Source organism: Canis lupus, chromosome 4 (assembly GCF_011100685.1).
Source record: "Canis lupus familiaris isolate Mischka breed German Shepherd chromosome 4, alternate assembly UU_Cfam_GSD_1.0, whole genome shotgun sequence".
NCBI classification, from domain to species: Eukaryota; Metazoa; Chordata; class Mammalia; order Carnivora; family Canidae; genus Canis; species Canis lupus.
In genome coordinates this window covers 59,966,121-59,982,443 of record NC_049225.1, presented here as the reverse complement: position 1 = coordinate 59,982,443, position 16,323 = coordinate 59,966,121, and the positions used below count along the sequence as shown (strand labels likewise).

At 44.7% G+C, this 16,323-nt stretch overlaps 2 protein-coding genes across 5 annotated transcripts in view; one reads left to right on the top strand and one right to left on the bottom strand.

The window, feature by feature from the left end:
- Positions 1–2,728: 2,728 nt before the first annotated feature.
- On the bottom strand, positions 2,729–9,266 carry TIGD6 (tigger transposable element derived 6). 2 transcript variants are annotated; one of them, XM_038535051.1, is made up of 3 exons: positions 9,076–9,266; positions 8,769–8,843; positions 2,729–6,452 (listed from the first exon to the last, which is right to left on the bottom strand). In XM_038535051.1, exon 3 carries the CDS (start codon positions 6,367–6,369, stop codon positions 4,795–4,797), a length of 1,575 nt encoding a protein of 524 aa, XP_038390979.1. In that variant the 5' UTR covers positions 6,370–6,452; positions 8,769–8,843; positions 9,076–9,266; the 3' UTR covers positions 2,729–4,794. The 2 variants fall into 2 exon arrangements, with proteins under 2 accessions (XP_038390979.1, XP_038390978.1); XM_038535050.1 differs by lacking the exon at positions 8,769–8,843.
- Positions 9,267–9,679: 413 nt separating this feature from the next.
- HMGXB3 (HMG-box containing 3) overlaps positions 9,680–16,323 on the top strand; it is a 47,050-nt gene continuing 40,406 nt past the window's right edge. Inside the window, exons 1-3 of one of the 3 annotated variants that reach the window (XM_038535048.1) lie at positions 9,680–9,829; positions 12,437–12,575; positions 13,474–13,648. In XM_038535048.1, coding sequence (XP_038390976.1) covers positions 12,439–12,575; positions 13,474–13,648 — 312 coding nt within the window. In that variant the 5' untranslated portion in view covers positions 9,680–9,829; positions 12,437–12,438. Of the gene's footprint in view, positions 9,830–9,950; positions 9,969–12,436; positions 12,576–13,473; positions 13,649–16,323 lie in introns of those variants that run through there. The other 2 variants (XM_038535047.1, XM_038535046.1) reach the window with 2 other exon arrangements.

The window sequence follows — 16,323 nt, the reverse complement described above, 5'->3', positions numbered from 1 at the left end:
CATCTCTTTCTTGCCCTCAATGTTCATTTATCTTCAGGACAATTCCACAGCCTTACTAGTTAATCTATTTATCTATAACCCAGCCCACACTATCAATTATTTTCTTAAAGAAAAAAAAAAAAGACCTTTGTTACTTCTAAGTGGTTCTACAGTGTTTTCAGAGTAAGTTCAGAATCAATACTATAGCCAACAAGACCTTAAAAACTCTGGCCTTGCTTACATCTTTAATCTTTTGTCCTGTCACACATCCCTTTGCTCAACCTTGGATGATCCCAAATGGGCCATTTAAAAATATCCCAGGCCTTTATATATATATATATCCTGTTCCTTCTGCCAGGGGTAGCCTTCCAGCCCTGTATGTGTAACTTTTTACTCCTCTTCCAAATACTTCTTACTAAATGTCCCTTTGCTCTTGCAATATTTCCTATTGAATTCCTCTTCTCATGCAAAGTCTCGTTTGGACTTCATCTCTCCATATTCTCTAAAATGGCATTTACCACTCTATTATTTTTTCCTTTCTATCTCACCTACTAACTGGACTCGCTGAAGATGGGCCCCTGTATTTCATCCTTAAAACCTCTATGGCCGGCAGTGGGTATAAGGTCCAAGCATAGATATTTTTGGTGGATAGTTAGTGCTCTAACATTGGTTCATCTGCAGAGCATGTCTATCTTTCCAGGGTCAATTACATGGCCTGTGGTTATCAATAGGTTGGAAAAATTCCCCGTTCCCCGGTGGAGGGATAGGTGTGTAATGGGGTAGATTAGATAGTCCAAGCTACGATTATTTCTTAGTTGCCTGAACAAGCCTCACATCCTATCTTTTCTATCTTTCCTTGTTTTCCTTTTCAATCTCTACCATGTCAGAGAAATTACACGCGGCTGTTTCCAAGGGTTCTGGAGTTGGCTAAGTGGTCTCCATTATATAGTCTCCCTCTGCCCTCTGGTGGCCAGAATATGCTACCACATTCCACTTCAAAGAACTATGTGGCTTCTGGTAGCCTGAACAATTCTTTAATTGTTATGCAACTTTGGAATTCATTATCTGAGCCCATTCGTCCTTTTGCATTACAATTTTCTGGAAAGATTGAATGACAAGGAGTAAAATGGTGGTTGGCATGTAATAGGCAACAATTCTCAGCTTTCTTCTTTTTTAATGAAAGAGCCCATCTTAAGAACAGGGCAAAGAAAACTTGAGTTTTATCTAATAATCAGGCTTGCTGGTTCTGGAACACTAAACCCCAAAATCTGTTAGTGAAAGGAAAGTCTGGTAAGGGAGGGCCCTGCCTTTAGATAGTACTTGTAAAGTTCCAAATAAGGATGGATAGTAATGACATAACATTTGTAGAATACTGCTTGTTGCCAGATATACTTTCTTTTCCTCATAATAGCTCAATTGAGGTAGATGCCTAGTTCCAGAATGTTGGCCTACCGAGTGAATTGGTCAACTGGGGCGAAATAAATCAAGTGGGGAAGGAGGGACCAGAGAGTCAGGGAGAAGCTATACAGGCCTGATGAAACAGCTGATTCAGAAGGGATAATAGCAACCTCTTTTAGTTTAAAAAACAAAGTATCAAACAAAACCATAATGTACCAACAGAATCAAAGTAAAACGTTTAGCCAGTGTAAACCAGACTACAGAAGCTCTCTCTTTTGGCTATAATTTCCACCTACAAGGGTTTAATTCATTATGATATATTAAATGAATCAAGAACATGGTATTTTTTTTAAGCAAGTTTAAGCACATATTTACTGAGTACTACTATGTGCAAGGCACTTAAAGCTTTCGCCCCCAAAGTCTTATGTGTGTAAATCCTGCAATGACTTTATGTGGAAGGAAATAGGCTTAACTTTATATATTGGAACTATTCACTATCAAAAAACAGATGATAATCTGGACTGGAATACTATTTGAGGCAATAATATCCATGGAAAATTTTTGCAAATTCTTTCAAATAGAGGACAGGGGATCCCTGGGTGGCGCAGCGGTTTAGCGCCTGCCTTTGGCCCAGGGCGCGATCCTGGAGACCCGGGATCGAGTCCCACGTCAGGCTCCCGGCGCATGGAGCCTGCTTCTCCCTCTGCCTGTGTCTCTGCCTCTCTCTCCTCTCTCTCTCTCTCTCTGTGACTATCATAAAAAAATAAAAAAAAAAAAAAAAAAAAAAAAAAATTAAATCAAATAGAGGACAGCCTTACCCTATCTTCAAGTCATTTTCTAATAGAATCAGTGCTTCATGCAGTTTTATAAAAAGGTGGCATTGACGCATTATATGTATATATCAATTTATACACAAATGTTTATTGAAGTGCCTGTGATGGGCCCAGCACAGTGCTAGGCACCATTAAGGTTATAACCAAAGGTCCCTGCTTCCATGGAGCTTACAGTCTAGTCCAAGAGCCACGAAACATTGATAAAAAAATATTTTTTCATTGATAAAAATTGGTAGAGACTGTAAGTGCCAAGGAGTTGAGAAAAGGGTAAAACAGGTACTGAATCTTCAAAAAAGGCTATGAAAGAGAACTCCAGTTCTTGAAGGGGTTTTGTGGAGGACCTACGTTGGTAGAGAGCAGGGGGAGGCATTCAAGTGAAATCATGCCAGCACACGTGGGTACAGAGTGAAAGAAAACCGCCTATCGGGGGCAGTGCCCACACTGAATTGTACTGAGCAAGCAAGCTGGAAATGTAGGTTGTAGCCAACTCTAGAGGGTGCTAAAACTCAACTGAATAATTAGTCTTGTATTTATTTATTTATTTTAGGCATTTGAGAATTACTACAGACACTCAGGCAGGGGAAATGGCAGGATGTCAATAGATCTAACATTATGTGCCAAACAGAAGAAAGGTGAAGAAAGGAATTTGAAATTGTGTCAGTAATCCTGACACAAAACGATGACACAGCAACGTAGTGAAGTTGCTGTCAATAAGTGGAACCACAGGACTTAGCCAGAAGACACTATTTTCCTTTCTGAAGTGTTAGGGATTTAAAATATGTGTAGTACTTTTAATTAAAATTATACTTGTTAAAAGGAAAAATATACAAAATAAGGTTTCAAAAATCCATTTAAATATGCTTTTTGTGATTGTTGTTTTGTTCAACATGGAAGCCGTACTTTTTTTTTTTTTTTTTAGATTTTATTTATTCATGAGAGACAGAGAGAGAGAGAGAGAGGCAGAGACACAGGCAGAGGGAGAAGCAGGCTCCATGCAGGGAGCCCGACGTGGGACTCGATCCTGGGTCTCCAGGATCATGACCTGGGCCAAAGGCAGCGCTAAACCGCTGAGCCATACATTCTATGATATATCTGCCTTATATATGTTTTGATTAAATGATTACAGAAAGAAAAATAACTGAATTGCAATGGGTTCCTGAAGTAACCACAAAATTAACCTGTATGAAAGGAAAAACTATACTACAACACTGACAGGTATTTGTATGTATCTTCTAAAAATGAAAGAGACACTTATCTTCCATATTAGGAACAGATACTAGGGTTATAAAGGATATTAAGAATGACTTCTTTATAGGAGAAAAACTTTAATATAAATCTGATTATAAATTTATGTAGCTCTAAATAATTTAAAATCAACTCTGCTCTTGCAGACGTCTATGCAGAACAAACATAAAGGAATTAAAGGTGAAGTGATTTTAACAAAGGCAAACAGTGTGCCTTCATCTTAATCACAAAATCTGGGCTGGATTATCCACAGGTGTGGAGAGCAGCGTGAATAATCCAAACAGGGACCAATCCAAATCCTGTCACACGTGTCCTCTCTCCCACAAACTTCCCTCTCACCTTGTCTGGAAAGTCAGAGGTACACAAAGCTGTATGTTCTCTCCCAGGATTCTGATATACAAGGCCCCCTACATTGTATCATACCTTCTCCTTAATTCTCAAATTCTCCTGTGCCCCAGCTCCCTCTGGGTAACAAGCCTCAAGCATTACGAGATGTGTTAATATGCTCGGTGGCTCCTGTCAATGCTTTGGGCACAGACAGATGTACCTCTACTCACTACTTGGTTAGCTGGTGGGGCATCCAAGAGAAAAGCTAAGAAGATTCTAGAGTTACCAAATCAGTAGAAAGGAGTTAGTGGATCCGGAATAAGAACAGCTAATGCTCCCCTCTTTTTCTTTTGCTAGTGTGAGTATTCAGTTGGTTGGCTGAAGGGAGAAGTACTAGAATCCAGCTAGACCAGTGGTTCTCAAAGTAGGGATCCTGGACCACATTAGCATCAGCATGACCTGGGAACTGGTTAGAAATGCAAATTTTGGGGCCCCATCTAAGACCCACTGAATCAGAAGACTGGAGGTAGAGCCCAGCAATCTGGGTTTTAGCAAACCTTCCAAGTGAGCTAACATTTGGAAACCACTGAGCTCCAGACCCACAGTGTGCTTGATTTTCCTGTGGTCAGCACAGTAATTTCCAAACTTTTCTGGACATTGGAATCACCTGGGGAGTTTTACAAACTACTAAGGCTTGTGACCCAGCACCATAGATTGTGATTTCATTGGTCTGGGATAAGGCCTGTGCTTTGGAAATTTTTTAAAGATCCTCAAGAGATCCTTAGGTGCAGACAACTTTGGGAACCACTTGATTAATCAAAAGATAACACACATTAGTCAAATTTCATTTACAGATTCCACTCAAGGAAGTTTCCTGATTATTTCAGAGGACTGGAATGTTGTCATTATAATATTGCTTACATTTTAAGTTCAATAGCCTATCTTAAAAAAAAAAAAACTTTATTCTCATAAACTACATTTTCAAAATGAATAGAGGTAGGAAATGCCTATGTTATTTTGTTTCAAGGAAATCTGCAATTTTGGAATCAACAAGAGTTTGTGTCATTTTTCTCATTAAGTATTCATCAATACCATTCAGCTGTCCAAAAATGGCATCAGGAACCCCTATGCAAGTGGAAAGGAACTGTCTAAGTTTCTGTACACTTGAGATGGCCTCTGTGATGGTGATTTTTGGCTGCTGTGCTAAAGATGCCTCCTCTTCCTCTTCACTTCCGGCTTCATCTGTATTTTCACCAACCTCCATGCCTGGGATGACCTCTGCGTCTATCAGCTCTTGCGAGATGATGAGGTCATCATCTGCAGTGATAAAGTCCTGGACATTGATTTCATTGGGGACACAAGTGGCAATAGCCACGGAGTGCCACAACTTCTCAATGGCTACCTCTGGTTCACTGACTGCTGCTTCTGTGTCAGAATCCATCAGTTCCATAGGGATGATGCCTGCCTTCTGCCAGCATCTCACCACCGTGGACTGCTTGACTGACCACCATGCTGCAGCAATCATGTCAATGGCCTGCCTAATGTCCACCTCTTTGTGATCTTCACTGCTGCGGAGCTTGAGGAGGATCTGTTTCAGGAGGTGGCTTCGGTACAGCACTTTCGTGGTGTGAATTATGCCGAGATTCAGTGGCTGCAGGACGGCAGTACAGTTAGAGGGCAGGTAGCCCACCTGAATCCTTTCCAAGCGGGGCAGCATGTTGTGAGCAGAGCAGTTGTCGATGAGCAGGAGGATGCGGCGCTCTGCCTGCTTCATCCTGGCATCCACTTGCATCAGCCACTCATTGAACAGATCCTGCGTCATCCATGCCCACTGGTTGGCTCGATAATCACATGGGAGGGAATGGACGTTCCTGAGACAGTGTGGGTTGGCTGACCTACCAACAATCAATGGTCTCATTTTTTCAGTCCCGGAAGCATTGCAACAAAAGAGTGCTGTCAACCGCTGCTTTGCTTTCTTGCCTCCTCTACAATGGTCCCCTTTAGCAGCAAGCGTGTGCTGGGGAAGCAACTGGAAAAACACTCCTGTCTCGTCAGCATTAAAGATATCATCTGGGCTGTAGTCTGCAATCAGTTTTATAATTTCCCCTGCATGCCACTCATTAACCTTATCTATTCCTAGACCATTCATTAATCTGTCACTATCCTCTCTACAGACTGCTTTCAAAGCAATTCCGTGGCGGTCCCTAAATCTGTTCAGCCAGCCCACACTTGCTTGGAAATTGTCATAGCCAAGCATGTTGGCCAAGTTTAGTGCTTTTTTCCGAATGACAGAACCAGTCACAAGAATGTTTTTGGCATGGATTTCCTGAAACCAAGCAAAAACAGCCTTATCAATGTCATCATAGAGAGCGTTCCTCATCCTTTTCCGCTGGGGTCCTACAGATGCCTCCCGTACCTTCTCTTCAAATTTGGCCCTATCCTTTAAGAACGTAGACAAAGTAGAAGGAGTGATACCGAATTCTTTTGCCACATCACCTTTCCTCTTTCCCGAGTCTACAGCTTCCACAACTTTCATTTTCTCCTCCAGGGAGAACTGCCGACGTTTCTTGTTCCCCTTGTTTGCCATATTCACAGAATGAGTGCTGGGTTACAACTACCAGGGCTGAGTGTGTTCCTCCTCTTGGCTTGTTTTGCTGCAAGTGTAGAAAACTGAGGAGACAAAATGTGGCGTACGTGTCAGGAACCAAAGATAATGAATTCCCCCTAAAAGATGTCATATTTTTCAAAATCCTACTAGGAAATGATAACATAAGGCCAAAGCCAAGAGAAAATAGGATTTATACAACTGACTTTTTGTAAGGATTACTTATATAGGCTCAAGGAGTGTTTGAAATAGAAGAGATCTTACAGAGGATCTAGTTCACTTAAACTTTTGGAGCTTCTATAAAAATAATGTCAGTTCTATTGTGGGAATAGATTGAAATGATATATGGTAAAAGAGGTTTACAAACAGCAGTGCACTGTATAAATTCAAAGTGTTATTACCTGGGTCATTTTATAACAGAAACTGAGGCTCAGAGAAGGGACTTACTCAAGTTCATACAGCTCAGATTTCGTGACTCAATTAGTGCCATTTTTGCAATTCCATAATCCTGCTGGATATTCCACCCAAATCAGATCTTCAAAGCTCTATCACTATTTGGCTTGGATGGATTTTCAGTGAGGGAATGTTTCTGGTAGCCACACATTCATTTAGTGAATATTTATAGGTGCCAAGTGGTAAGGATACAGTGATGAACAACACAGTCAAGGTCCCTGCCCTTATGAAACATACAATACGTTGGAGTAAGATAAACAAAATAAGAACAGATAAATAAGATAATTATAGAGTGTTATATGACCATGAAGGAAGTAAACATAATCAGGCAGTAGCAGTTTTGGTAACTGCCTGTGAAGACATTTTATCATGAGAGTCCTCAAAGGACAAGAGAAGCTGCTGTGACTGCCCCTTTGCAAGGGCTGACTCCTACCACCACCTCCACACAAGTATCTATCCATTCTTGGCATCCTCTGTGTGCAAAGCACTGTGCTCGATGCCAGCCAACCAAAGACGGAAGGAGCATACTGCTCACCATTGAGAAGCCTATCCGGGAAGCAGGGAAGATGAACACTGGAGTGCATGAAAACTATAAGAGGTTACAGAGTCCTTATGAACTAGAATACGGAAATGAGGATGATCAACTGGGTGGGACACGGATGGGTAGTGTGCTTCAAAGAAGAAATGATACTGATGTCGGACCTTAAAGTATAAACAAGTGGGAGTTCATGTGATAGAAGGAAATATGTGTAAAGGCAACAAAGTAGTATAGAAAACAAGATGGCATGGTCCAGGGAAAAAAGTCTTTGGAGAAAACACAAGAGCCAGATCATAGAAATTCTAGCTTGATCCTGGGACAATAGAGTCCATAGAGGTCTGTTTATTTAAATGATGCCATCAGATTTGCACTTTAGAAGAGTCCTTTGGTTGCAAAATGGAGAACCTAATGGGTAAAATCCATTTTCCTACGAGGTGGCCCTAAATCTGAAGATAAAGGCAAGCTAGGTTAGTAGGCCACAGACAGTTGGGATACAGTACTTTGAATGCAAAGGGAAGCTACTGAAGGATTTTAAGGAAGAAGAAAGACAACTACTAGGTAAAGAATGGAATTGAGAGAAATAGCAGGGGACTAGTTAGGAGGCTGCTGCAGGAGTCCAGATGTGCGATAATGGTGGCTTGGACTACAGTAATCGTGGATATGGTAAGAAGCAGTTGGTTAGGGACTATGTTTTTGCAGATCTTGCTAATGGACTAGATGTCAACTGCAAGAGGAGTTCAGGATAACTGCCAGATTTCTGGCCGGAGCACTGAGCCATCAATGGATGGTCGTGCCATTTTTACAGAGATTGGGAACCAACTGAAGGGATGGAAACCAGTTATTGAAGATCTACTTCGTAATCAGAATTTGTTACTTTACATGCTTTAATACAGCTGACACAGCGGCAGGACTTGGGATTTTCAAATCCAGGGAGACTCAGCACGAAGCCAGCGTTCTGAACATACAGTACTACACACCTTGTTCTGGGAACTACCAATATGGAGAGGTGACCTGAGAAGAGAATGACGTAAGAGCCAGGCCAGCGTCTGGTAAGTCAAGCGAAGTTCGAATTTTATTCTACGTGAATGAAAAGACACTGGAAGGTTTTGAGCAGGGACTGACTGAATCAGTTACGGCGCAAAAAAGATGCAAAAAGATCAATCGGCCTGTTGCGTGGAGAATGGACTGCAGAGCGCCAAGAGGGGAGGTGGGAAGACACTGCATCGATCCAGGAGGGGGGATAGTGGTGACTAGGAGACTGGGGACAGTGGTCCAAGGAGGAAAGTATGCAGATTGGAAATACACTTGCAAGACAGTGGGGGTGGGGTGGGGTCGTGCAAGGACTTGTCCAAACGTAGAACAGTCTGCGACGCTGGCGGGAGAAACGTACAGCATCCTTGTCTGATTGCAGAGCCTCTCCACTTGGTCATTGGGCGCGGTTTCAATCACTCGAGGAACTCCCCACCTAAGTGTGTGTGTGGGACGGTGGGGCGGACGGCGCGATGCGGCACTAAGCTGCGAGAGCCGCATCCTGAACGCGCAGGGGCGGGCTGGGCGGGGCCGGGGTCGGGGTCGGGGTCGGGCCTCCAACACCGCGCTGACCGGGTGCTGCGGGGGCTCCCCGGGGCCCGACGCGGCCCGGAGAGGCGAGGCGGGGCCTCGACCTCCCGCGCTCGGCACAGCCCCGCCCCGGTTACCTGAGCGCCCCACGGCAACGCCCGGGGCTAAGCGGCCTGCGCGTCCCACCGCGGGCGGCCGCAGCTTCCTCCTCGTCCCGGAACCTCTAGCCGGAAACAGTCCGTCCGCCTCATCAGCCCCCTTCGGGCGTCTAGGCAGTGCCCGGGGGCCCGTCCCTCCACGAGGGCCGCACTGTCGCGCATGCGCCAGGGGACGCACGCAGTCACGCGCGGCCGGCCGCTTCCGGTGCGCCGCGAGGGCCGCCGGGAAGGGTCTCCCTGGCGATCCGAGGTGTGCTGCCGCCGCCGCTGCCGCCGCCGCCGCCGCCGCCGCCGCCGCCGCCGCTGCCGCCGCCGCCGCCGCCGAACCGGTGCTGCGGGGACGCCCGTGGTCCTGCCGTCTCCCTCGGGCTCCCCGGGGCTTGACCCCCGGGGCCCTCGGCAGGCGTCGGCGAAGAGCCTGCGGGGCGAACCCGTGCCCCACACGCGCCCTCCGCGACCCCACGTCGCGACTCCGACGAGGGGGAGCGAGAGGAGCTGTCGCGACTCCGCGCCGTGTGTCGCCGGGCGGGGCCGCGGGGCCGGGGCTCCTCCAGCCCCCGGGATGCGCGCGCGAGCCCTCGCCTCCACTTCCTTGTTGCCGCTGTCACGACCGGAGCCGCCTCTCGCCGACAGCGGGGAGCGCGAGCGCGAGCGCGCCGGCCAGCCCCCTCGTCCAGCCCCCGGGCCGGGCGCCTCCGGGAATGTGAGCCGCGCGGCTCGCACGCTCCTCCGGGTAAGGCCCGCCCTCGAGCGCCGCACGGTGCCGCCGACCTGCCGGGCGACCTCGGGCGGCTGCCGCGGCGCTCCGAGCCCTGTGCCGTCGCCCCTGCCACGGACGCGAGCGGCCGCCTAGTCGGCTACTCCCGCGCTCGGTACGTGCGGGACATCCGGGACCCGGGCCGCGACAGGAGCTCGCCCAGAGGCCAGCCCGGGCCCCCGCCGGCCCGACTGTCAAAGGCCACCTCCCGAGGTTTGGAGGAGCCTCTGCTGGAACAGCGGAAGCGCCTCAGATTTCATGTACTGCCCTTAATCCTGTTTTACAGATGAGAAAACCGAGGCTTAGAGCAAATGGGTTGCTCAAGGTCATAGAGCTCTGTGTGGGTGTTCTAGAAACGTGCAACTTAAATCCTCAGCTTTCGCCTTTCAAAGCCCTCGGTTGGTTTCAACCTCTGTATTATTCTGCCTTCTTGGGCGTTGCTGTACTGAGGCCTAGGGTTTGAAAAATAATCTCATAACCAGGCTGAAAATGGGGGTGGTCAAACAAGCAGAAATCCAGAGTCGTCCCTTCCTGCCCCCCACCCCCACCCCCACCCCAAGGCGGTTGTAATGACCATGTTTCCTAAATTATTTTGCTCTGGGTGGTAAAACCGAGATGTCATCCCTTACAGATGCGCTCCTGCAGTTAACTGCTTCCCTGCAAGACTGTTAGGGGCAGAGAAAAAGCACAGATCCCGCCCTGGATAGCCTTGATTTGAACTCTAGCCCTTCCCCTGTGAAGGCACTGGCCTATGGCTTACCCAACCAAGTTGTGGGCTATGTTCTCTTCTTGGGTTGCACCCTGGCGGAATGCAGGATTTATTTGTCTTAAATGGGAAGGAAAATCATGAAGAGATGACGCAGAACAAGAAAGAACCTTAGGAATAACGTGTTTTTAACTGGGAGAGATCCTTAAAACTGTAGGTCACGTTATTGTTTGTCTGCATTTGCTAGGGGAGAGTTTTTGGCTTTCCCAACATTCTCAGAGGTATTCTTGCCTCCCCCAGATTTAGGAGCTACTGATTTCAGCCTTCTGGTCTCACATGAGGAACAATTGAAATTCAGGGTGGGATGTAGACATGTCTGAGATCACATGGTTAGAGTTGAGCCTTGGAGCCGGGTCTCCCGAGTTATCAAGCAGTGCTCTTTCTCTCATTTCACCTTACCAGATACCTCATTTGTAGAGTGAGGTTTAAATGAGGTGTGAGTGGGTTTGTAATACACAGATCTATCCTGTGTTTATTGCCGCAACTCTGTCTTTCCAGAATCCTAAGTTCTTTTCTGACAGATCCTAAGAGCAACTGCAGTGTATCATTTCTGTCTCATAAAATTGAAGTGGTTTCTGGAAACCTTTCTCCCTTCAAGGATTGAGTCTTTTGGGTAAAACCCCAACTAAGAATGTGGCCACAAATAGACTAACTGTTCTTGAACTAGTCATTCAGGGGTTTTTTGTGTGTGTGCCTTCCTTTTCCTAGGAAAAGCTGTTGTTAGATTTTCTGTTTCTGAAGCCAGAGAACTAATGCTGGTCTGTCAGATTACTGTTTAGACCTAAGCTGTCCAGTACCATTATCACTAGTCATATGTGGCTAATTTAAATTAATTACGATTAAAACAATTCAGTTTCTCAATCACACTAACCACATTTCAGGTGTTTAATAGCTGTATTGGAGAACGCAGATACAGAACATTTCCATCGTTGCAGAAAGTTTATTGAACAGTGCTGGTTTAGAGGGTTGCCAGTGGAAATAGGGAGCAGTGTAGTATAACAAAAGAAGGCTTAGAGAGTTGGCTTTTTGAATTAAAAAAAAAAAAAATCTTGTCTTTCAAGTCCCTGTTTGGGTGTGGTGGCCTTAGGCGGGTCATTAAGCACCTCAGCCATAAGTTATTAATCTTTACTGGTGAACCCTTTCTTTTGTGTAGCACTTGACTGTTCTCAAATAGAGTTATATCTATAATATCTTTTGAGCCTTGTCACCATAAATCTGTACTAAGATGGGTGAGATACCTATCTTTTTATATGTGAAAAAATTGAACCTGAAATAGCTAAAGGACCTGTTCAAAGTCACACAAGCTGGCAGGGTGTAAAGAAATGTCTTACATATAGGCACTTCATATCTTATGAATAACTGAATGAATCAGTGAGGCAGTTTGCTTAAGGTAATTAAACATGAGAGAAGGTCCAGAACTTCTGACTACTGGCCAAGTATTCCTTTCACCCGTTACCATGTGGAATTCTTGTACTGTGGGCCTAATCTTTGAGTTGAAGAATTACTATATCTCGTGAGTGAATATAAGCAAATGAGCTGTCAAAGCTAGTGATCCTAAATTTGCCTGGTCAGAGAAATCACCGGAGGTACTTAAGCATATAGAGTTCCATACCCTCTGGAGATTCTGATTCAGAAGAGCTGAGGTGGAACCCTGGGTTCTGTATGTTTCTTAAGTACTCCCAGTGCTTTTTAGGATCTGCTGAGTTTGGGAGATGACAACCTTGAGGCCCTAGCAGGGATAGGGGATCATTGGATCAAGTGGCTGCCACCTTTAGGATAAATTCTTGAAACCTGTTTGTATTTGACTTTTCCTCTAGCCATGGATGCATCATATGATGGTACTGAGGTAACTGTCGTGATGGAGGAAATTGAGGAAGCCTACTGTTATACCTCCCCTGGGCCACCCAAGAAGAAGAAAAAGTATAAAATACATGGAGAAAAGGCCAAGAAACCCAGGTTAGCCAACACCTTTTGGTAGCTGACATTTATAAACACAAGCTGCTTGGAGAACTGTGTTGAGGAAGACTTTAGGCTGTGTCTGGATTCACCGAGGGTGCTGTGCCTGTTGTTGAAGTCTCTGGATGGGCATTGGTGTTGTGGGGAGAGGGAGATGGGGAATAGGAAGTGGTTGATTGATACCATCAGTTGCCATTCCTGGGCTGGATCTTGATCATGTTTTCAGGCTCTCATAGGAAATTGTACAATACAAATGGTGGAAGCTGTGTACAAATGAAGTATGTTATTTATTATTAACATTGTCAACATTTAAGGATTGAAAATAGAGAATTAATGAAATTCATGTACAGCGTTATGAGTAGTACCAGTGATATGTGTAAAGATTATCCATGTTCTAGCTCTAATCTCCCTCTTAACTGGACACTCCAACTTCTTGCTGAGGTCACCACTTTTGGGTTACTTTGGTAGTTAATTTACTTCCGTTTCTCAGCTCTCGGGAGGTGCTGTTGACCCGTGAGGTGATCAGAGGCTGTGTAGAGGAGTAAAGCTTGTGTGGGGGGGGCCATAACCAGACTGATTAGCTCCATGAGTAACCTTTTCTGATAGTGGGATGACAGGGCACATGTGTATCTGCTCATACTGACCTTTAAAGCCAATCATTCCTGCAGAAAAAGTAGTCCATGGAAAAGTAAATCAGACAAGCTTTTGCTTCCAGGTTTCTGGAGGGAGAAACCTCCTATATACTATCTGGGGCTTTTCTTTGTTTGCTTCAGCCCATATTTAGATAAGTGCTTTGAAATGAAAAGCTAGGTTTTTGCCTCTTCACTCTCAGACCTGACCATTGAACTACTTACTGGTTGAATGAAGGAAAATCTTAAGAAATCCTTGTTTCCTTTAGGTCGGCTTACCTTCTATACTATTACGACATCTACTTGAAAGTGCAGCAGGAACTCCCCCACCTCCCTCAGTCTGAGATCAATAAGAAGATTAGTGAAAGTTGGAGGCTCCTCAGCGTGGCGGAAAGGAGTTATTACCTGGAGAAAGCCAAACTAGAGAAAGAAGGCTTGGATCCTGTAAGTAATTTTTTTCCCAGCTAATTTCTCCATTGGGTCAGTAGGGAAGGCCTTGGGAAGCCCCCACCCCCTGTTTTCCTTTTTCCTTTTCTCTTCTTGAGCAAACTTTGAGTTGAGTCAGTTTTACCTATCTTAATGGAGTAGCTTATGTAGGCATTTCTCCTGCACCATGGGTTCATGTTATTCATTGAAGGTCATGAGTATGTGTTCTACTGATTGGTGTCAGTTTTAAAAATGTAATCAGCAATTGGGCTGGGGAGCTTGGAAGTAGATACAGCTGCCTTGTATAATGTGATGTTCTTCAGTTACCACTGGTGGTTATGCACTATGCCAGAAGCCGAAGATGATGGAGGAGACAGGCTTGAAATAAAGAATGCATGAGGAGGTGTTCCAGTTTGTCAGCCATTTTGTATTTCTAGTTAATAGTAACATAACACTGACAACTATTTGTACCGCTGGTTTTTTGTTAGACTGAGATTCCTGCAGGAAAAACAACCTTGTTATTGCAAGGTTAACCTTAACTCCTCTTTTCATTTAAAATATTATTTCTGATTTCTTTTTTTTTTTTAATTTATTTATTTATAATAGTCACAGAGAGAGAGAGAGAGAGAGGGACAGAGGCAGAGACGCAGGCAGAGGGAGAAGCAGGCTCCATGCACCGGGAGCCCGATGTGGGACTCGATCCCGGGTCTCCAGGATCACGCCCTGGGCCAAAGGCAGGCGCCAAACCGCTGCGCCACCCAGGGATCCCTCTGATTTCTTTTTTGATAATATAGAGCACAGATTCTTTAGGAATGCAACAGCTATGTTATAGCAGAAGAGGTTGTGTTTTCCCTTAGTGGAGGCCATCTGCCACTGCCATTTAAATGACTTGCTCTTATTGGCTTGGCATTCCTCTTCTGGAAAAGTTTTGTGTTATCTAAAGTCTTGGAGATACCAGTCCATACCCCTTCCTTTAGATGATTTGTTTCTTTTTTTTTTTTTTTTTTTTTAAAGATTTTATTTATTTATTATTGAGAGAGAGAGAGAGAGAGGCAGAGACACAGGCAGAGGGAGGAGCAGGCTCCCTGCATGGAGCTTGACATGGGACTCGATCCCGGATCTCCAGGATCAGGCCCTGGGCTGAAGGCAGGTGCTAAACCGCTGAGCCACCCAGGCTGCCCAGATGATTTGTTTCTAAACTGAATCTGGGGGACAGTTTAGAGGGGAGGGCAAGTGAAGTCTAGGAAAAGTGCACTTACTCTCTGTGGTTTCCCCATCATAAAGTCAGCAACCTTCTGCCCTGGTACAAGAAAATGTTACATTTTCCCAGAGGGATAACCGTTTTAAAGCTAGACACTAATGTAGGTTAATACTTATAAGACGTTTTTTATATAAATCATCTACAATGATTTTTTTCTTGTCTGGGACTTTATAGCTACTATTATCTCTACTGCTATTATCAAGACATGAATGAATTAGCTCTGATATTTACTAACTGTGACCTTGGAAGAATCATTTAACCTTTGAGTCTTCATTTCCTCATCTGAAAGTGGGGAATAATAGTATCACAATGTTTAAAATAGATAATATAAGGGACCTAGCTGAGCCCTTGGCACATATTGCCTTGGTCAGTAAATATCACTCTTTAGTAGGTTAAGTGTCCAGTGACCATATAATAAGAAAAGGCGTGATTTAATGAGCGTCTGAATATGCCAAGACTAGGTAAGGCTTTGGGGTGCCGTGTTTGACCTCTCTCAGATTGCCTGGTATGAAGGTGAGACCCTCTAGCCTGCATACTTTGGGAGCCTGTCAGAGACCTACTGGCAGCCTGGTTTCTCGGCAGCCCTTCTAGTCTCTTGCTGGACCAGTGGTTCCATGTCATTCAGGCCGCCGTGGTGTCTAGGTGCCTGGATTTGTTGATTAAGTCCAGATCATTCTATGCATTTGCTACCATTTAATCTTGTTCTGACCTGTCTGCTTCAAAGGGTGACTTGAGAATGTCATTTCTCCATTATCTCTTCAGTAAAGGCTCCATAAAGGATTTGGCCTGTCTGCTTTTATGTTTCATCTGAGTGCTTCTTTCAACTTTCATCTCTGAGTGCTTCCTTTGTACCTTAAGTAGTCTCATCGACTTCTTGCTTTTGATGTATTTAAGGATCCTTTTGTAATGGACTTAGTGTTCCTTTTAAAAGATGCATCTGAAATGATTTCCATTTAATTTCAGCTTTCATTTAACTTGACTTTGAACTTTTCTGTTTTCCTTATTGGGTAACTTGAAGCTTAATTTGAAAAAAATAAAAAACAAAAGTACCTTTTCCTTAGCCATGAAAGGTTGCACTTCTAGTACCTGGTTTCCTTGCTCCTTAGAAGACCTGGCTTGGAATCCTAGCTTTACGACTTACTGATTTTGTATTTGGAGAAGGTTTATCTCTCTGAGCTTCAATAGGAATAGTAATATTACCCAACTTAATAGCATTGTTAAGGTCAGGACAGTATTTTCTAAACTTTAAGATCCTAGTCAGTGTTAATATTTGTATCCCCCAGTATATTCAGGTCCTTGTCAGATATCCCCATCCATACATCCTTTCTCTCGTGAAGAGATCAGTTCATTTTCTGCTCTGTAAGTCTGGGAGAAACCAGTGTTATCAGAACCCTTGCTTTCTGTCTTGAGGTCCAGTATGGCCTATTGGCTT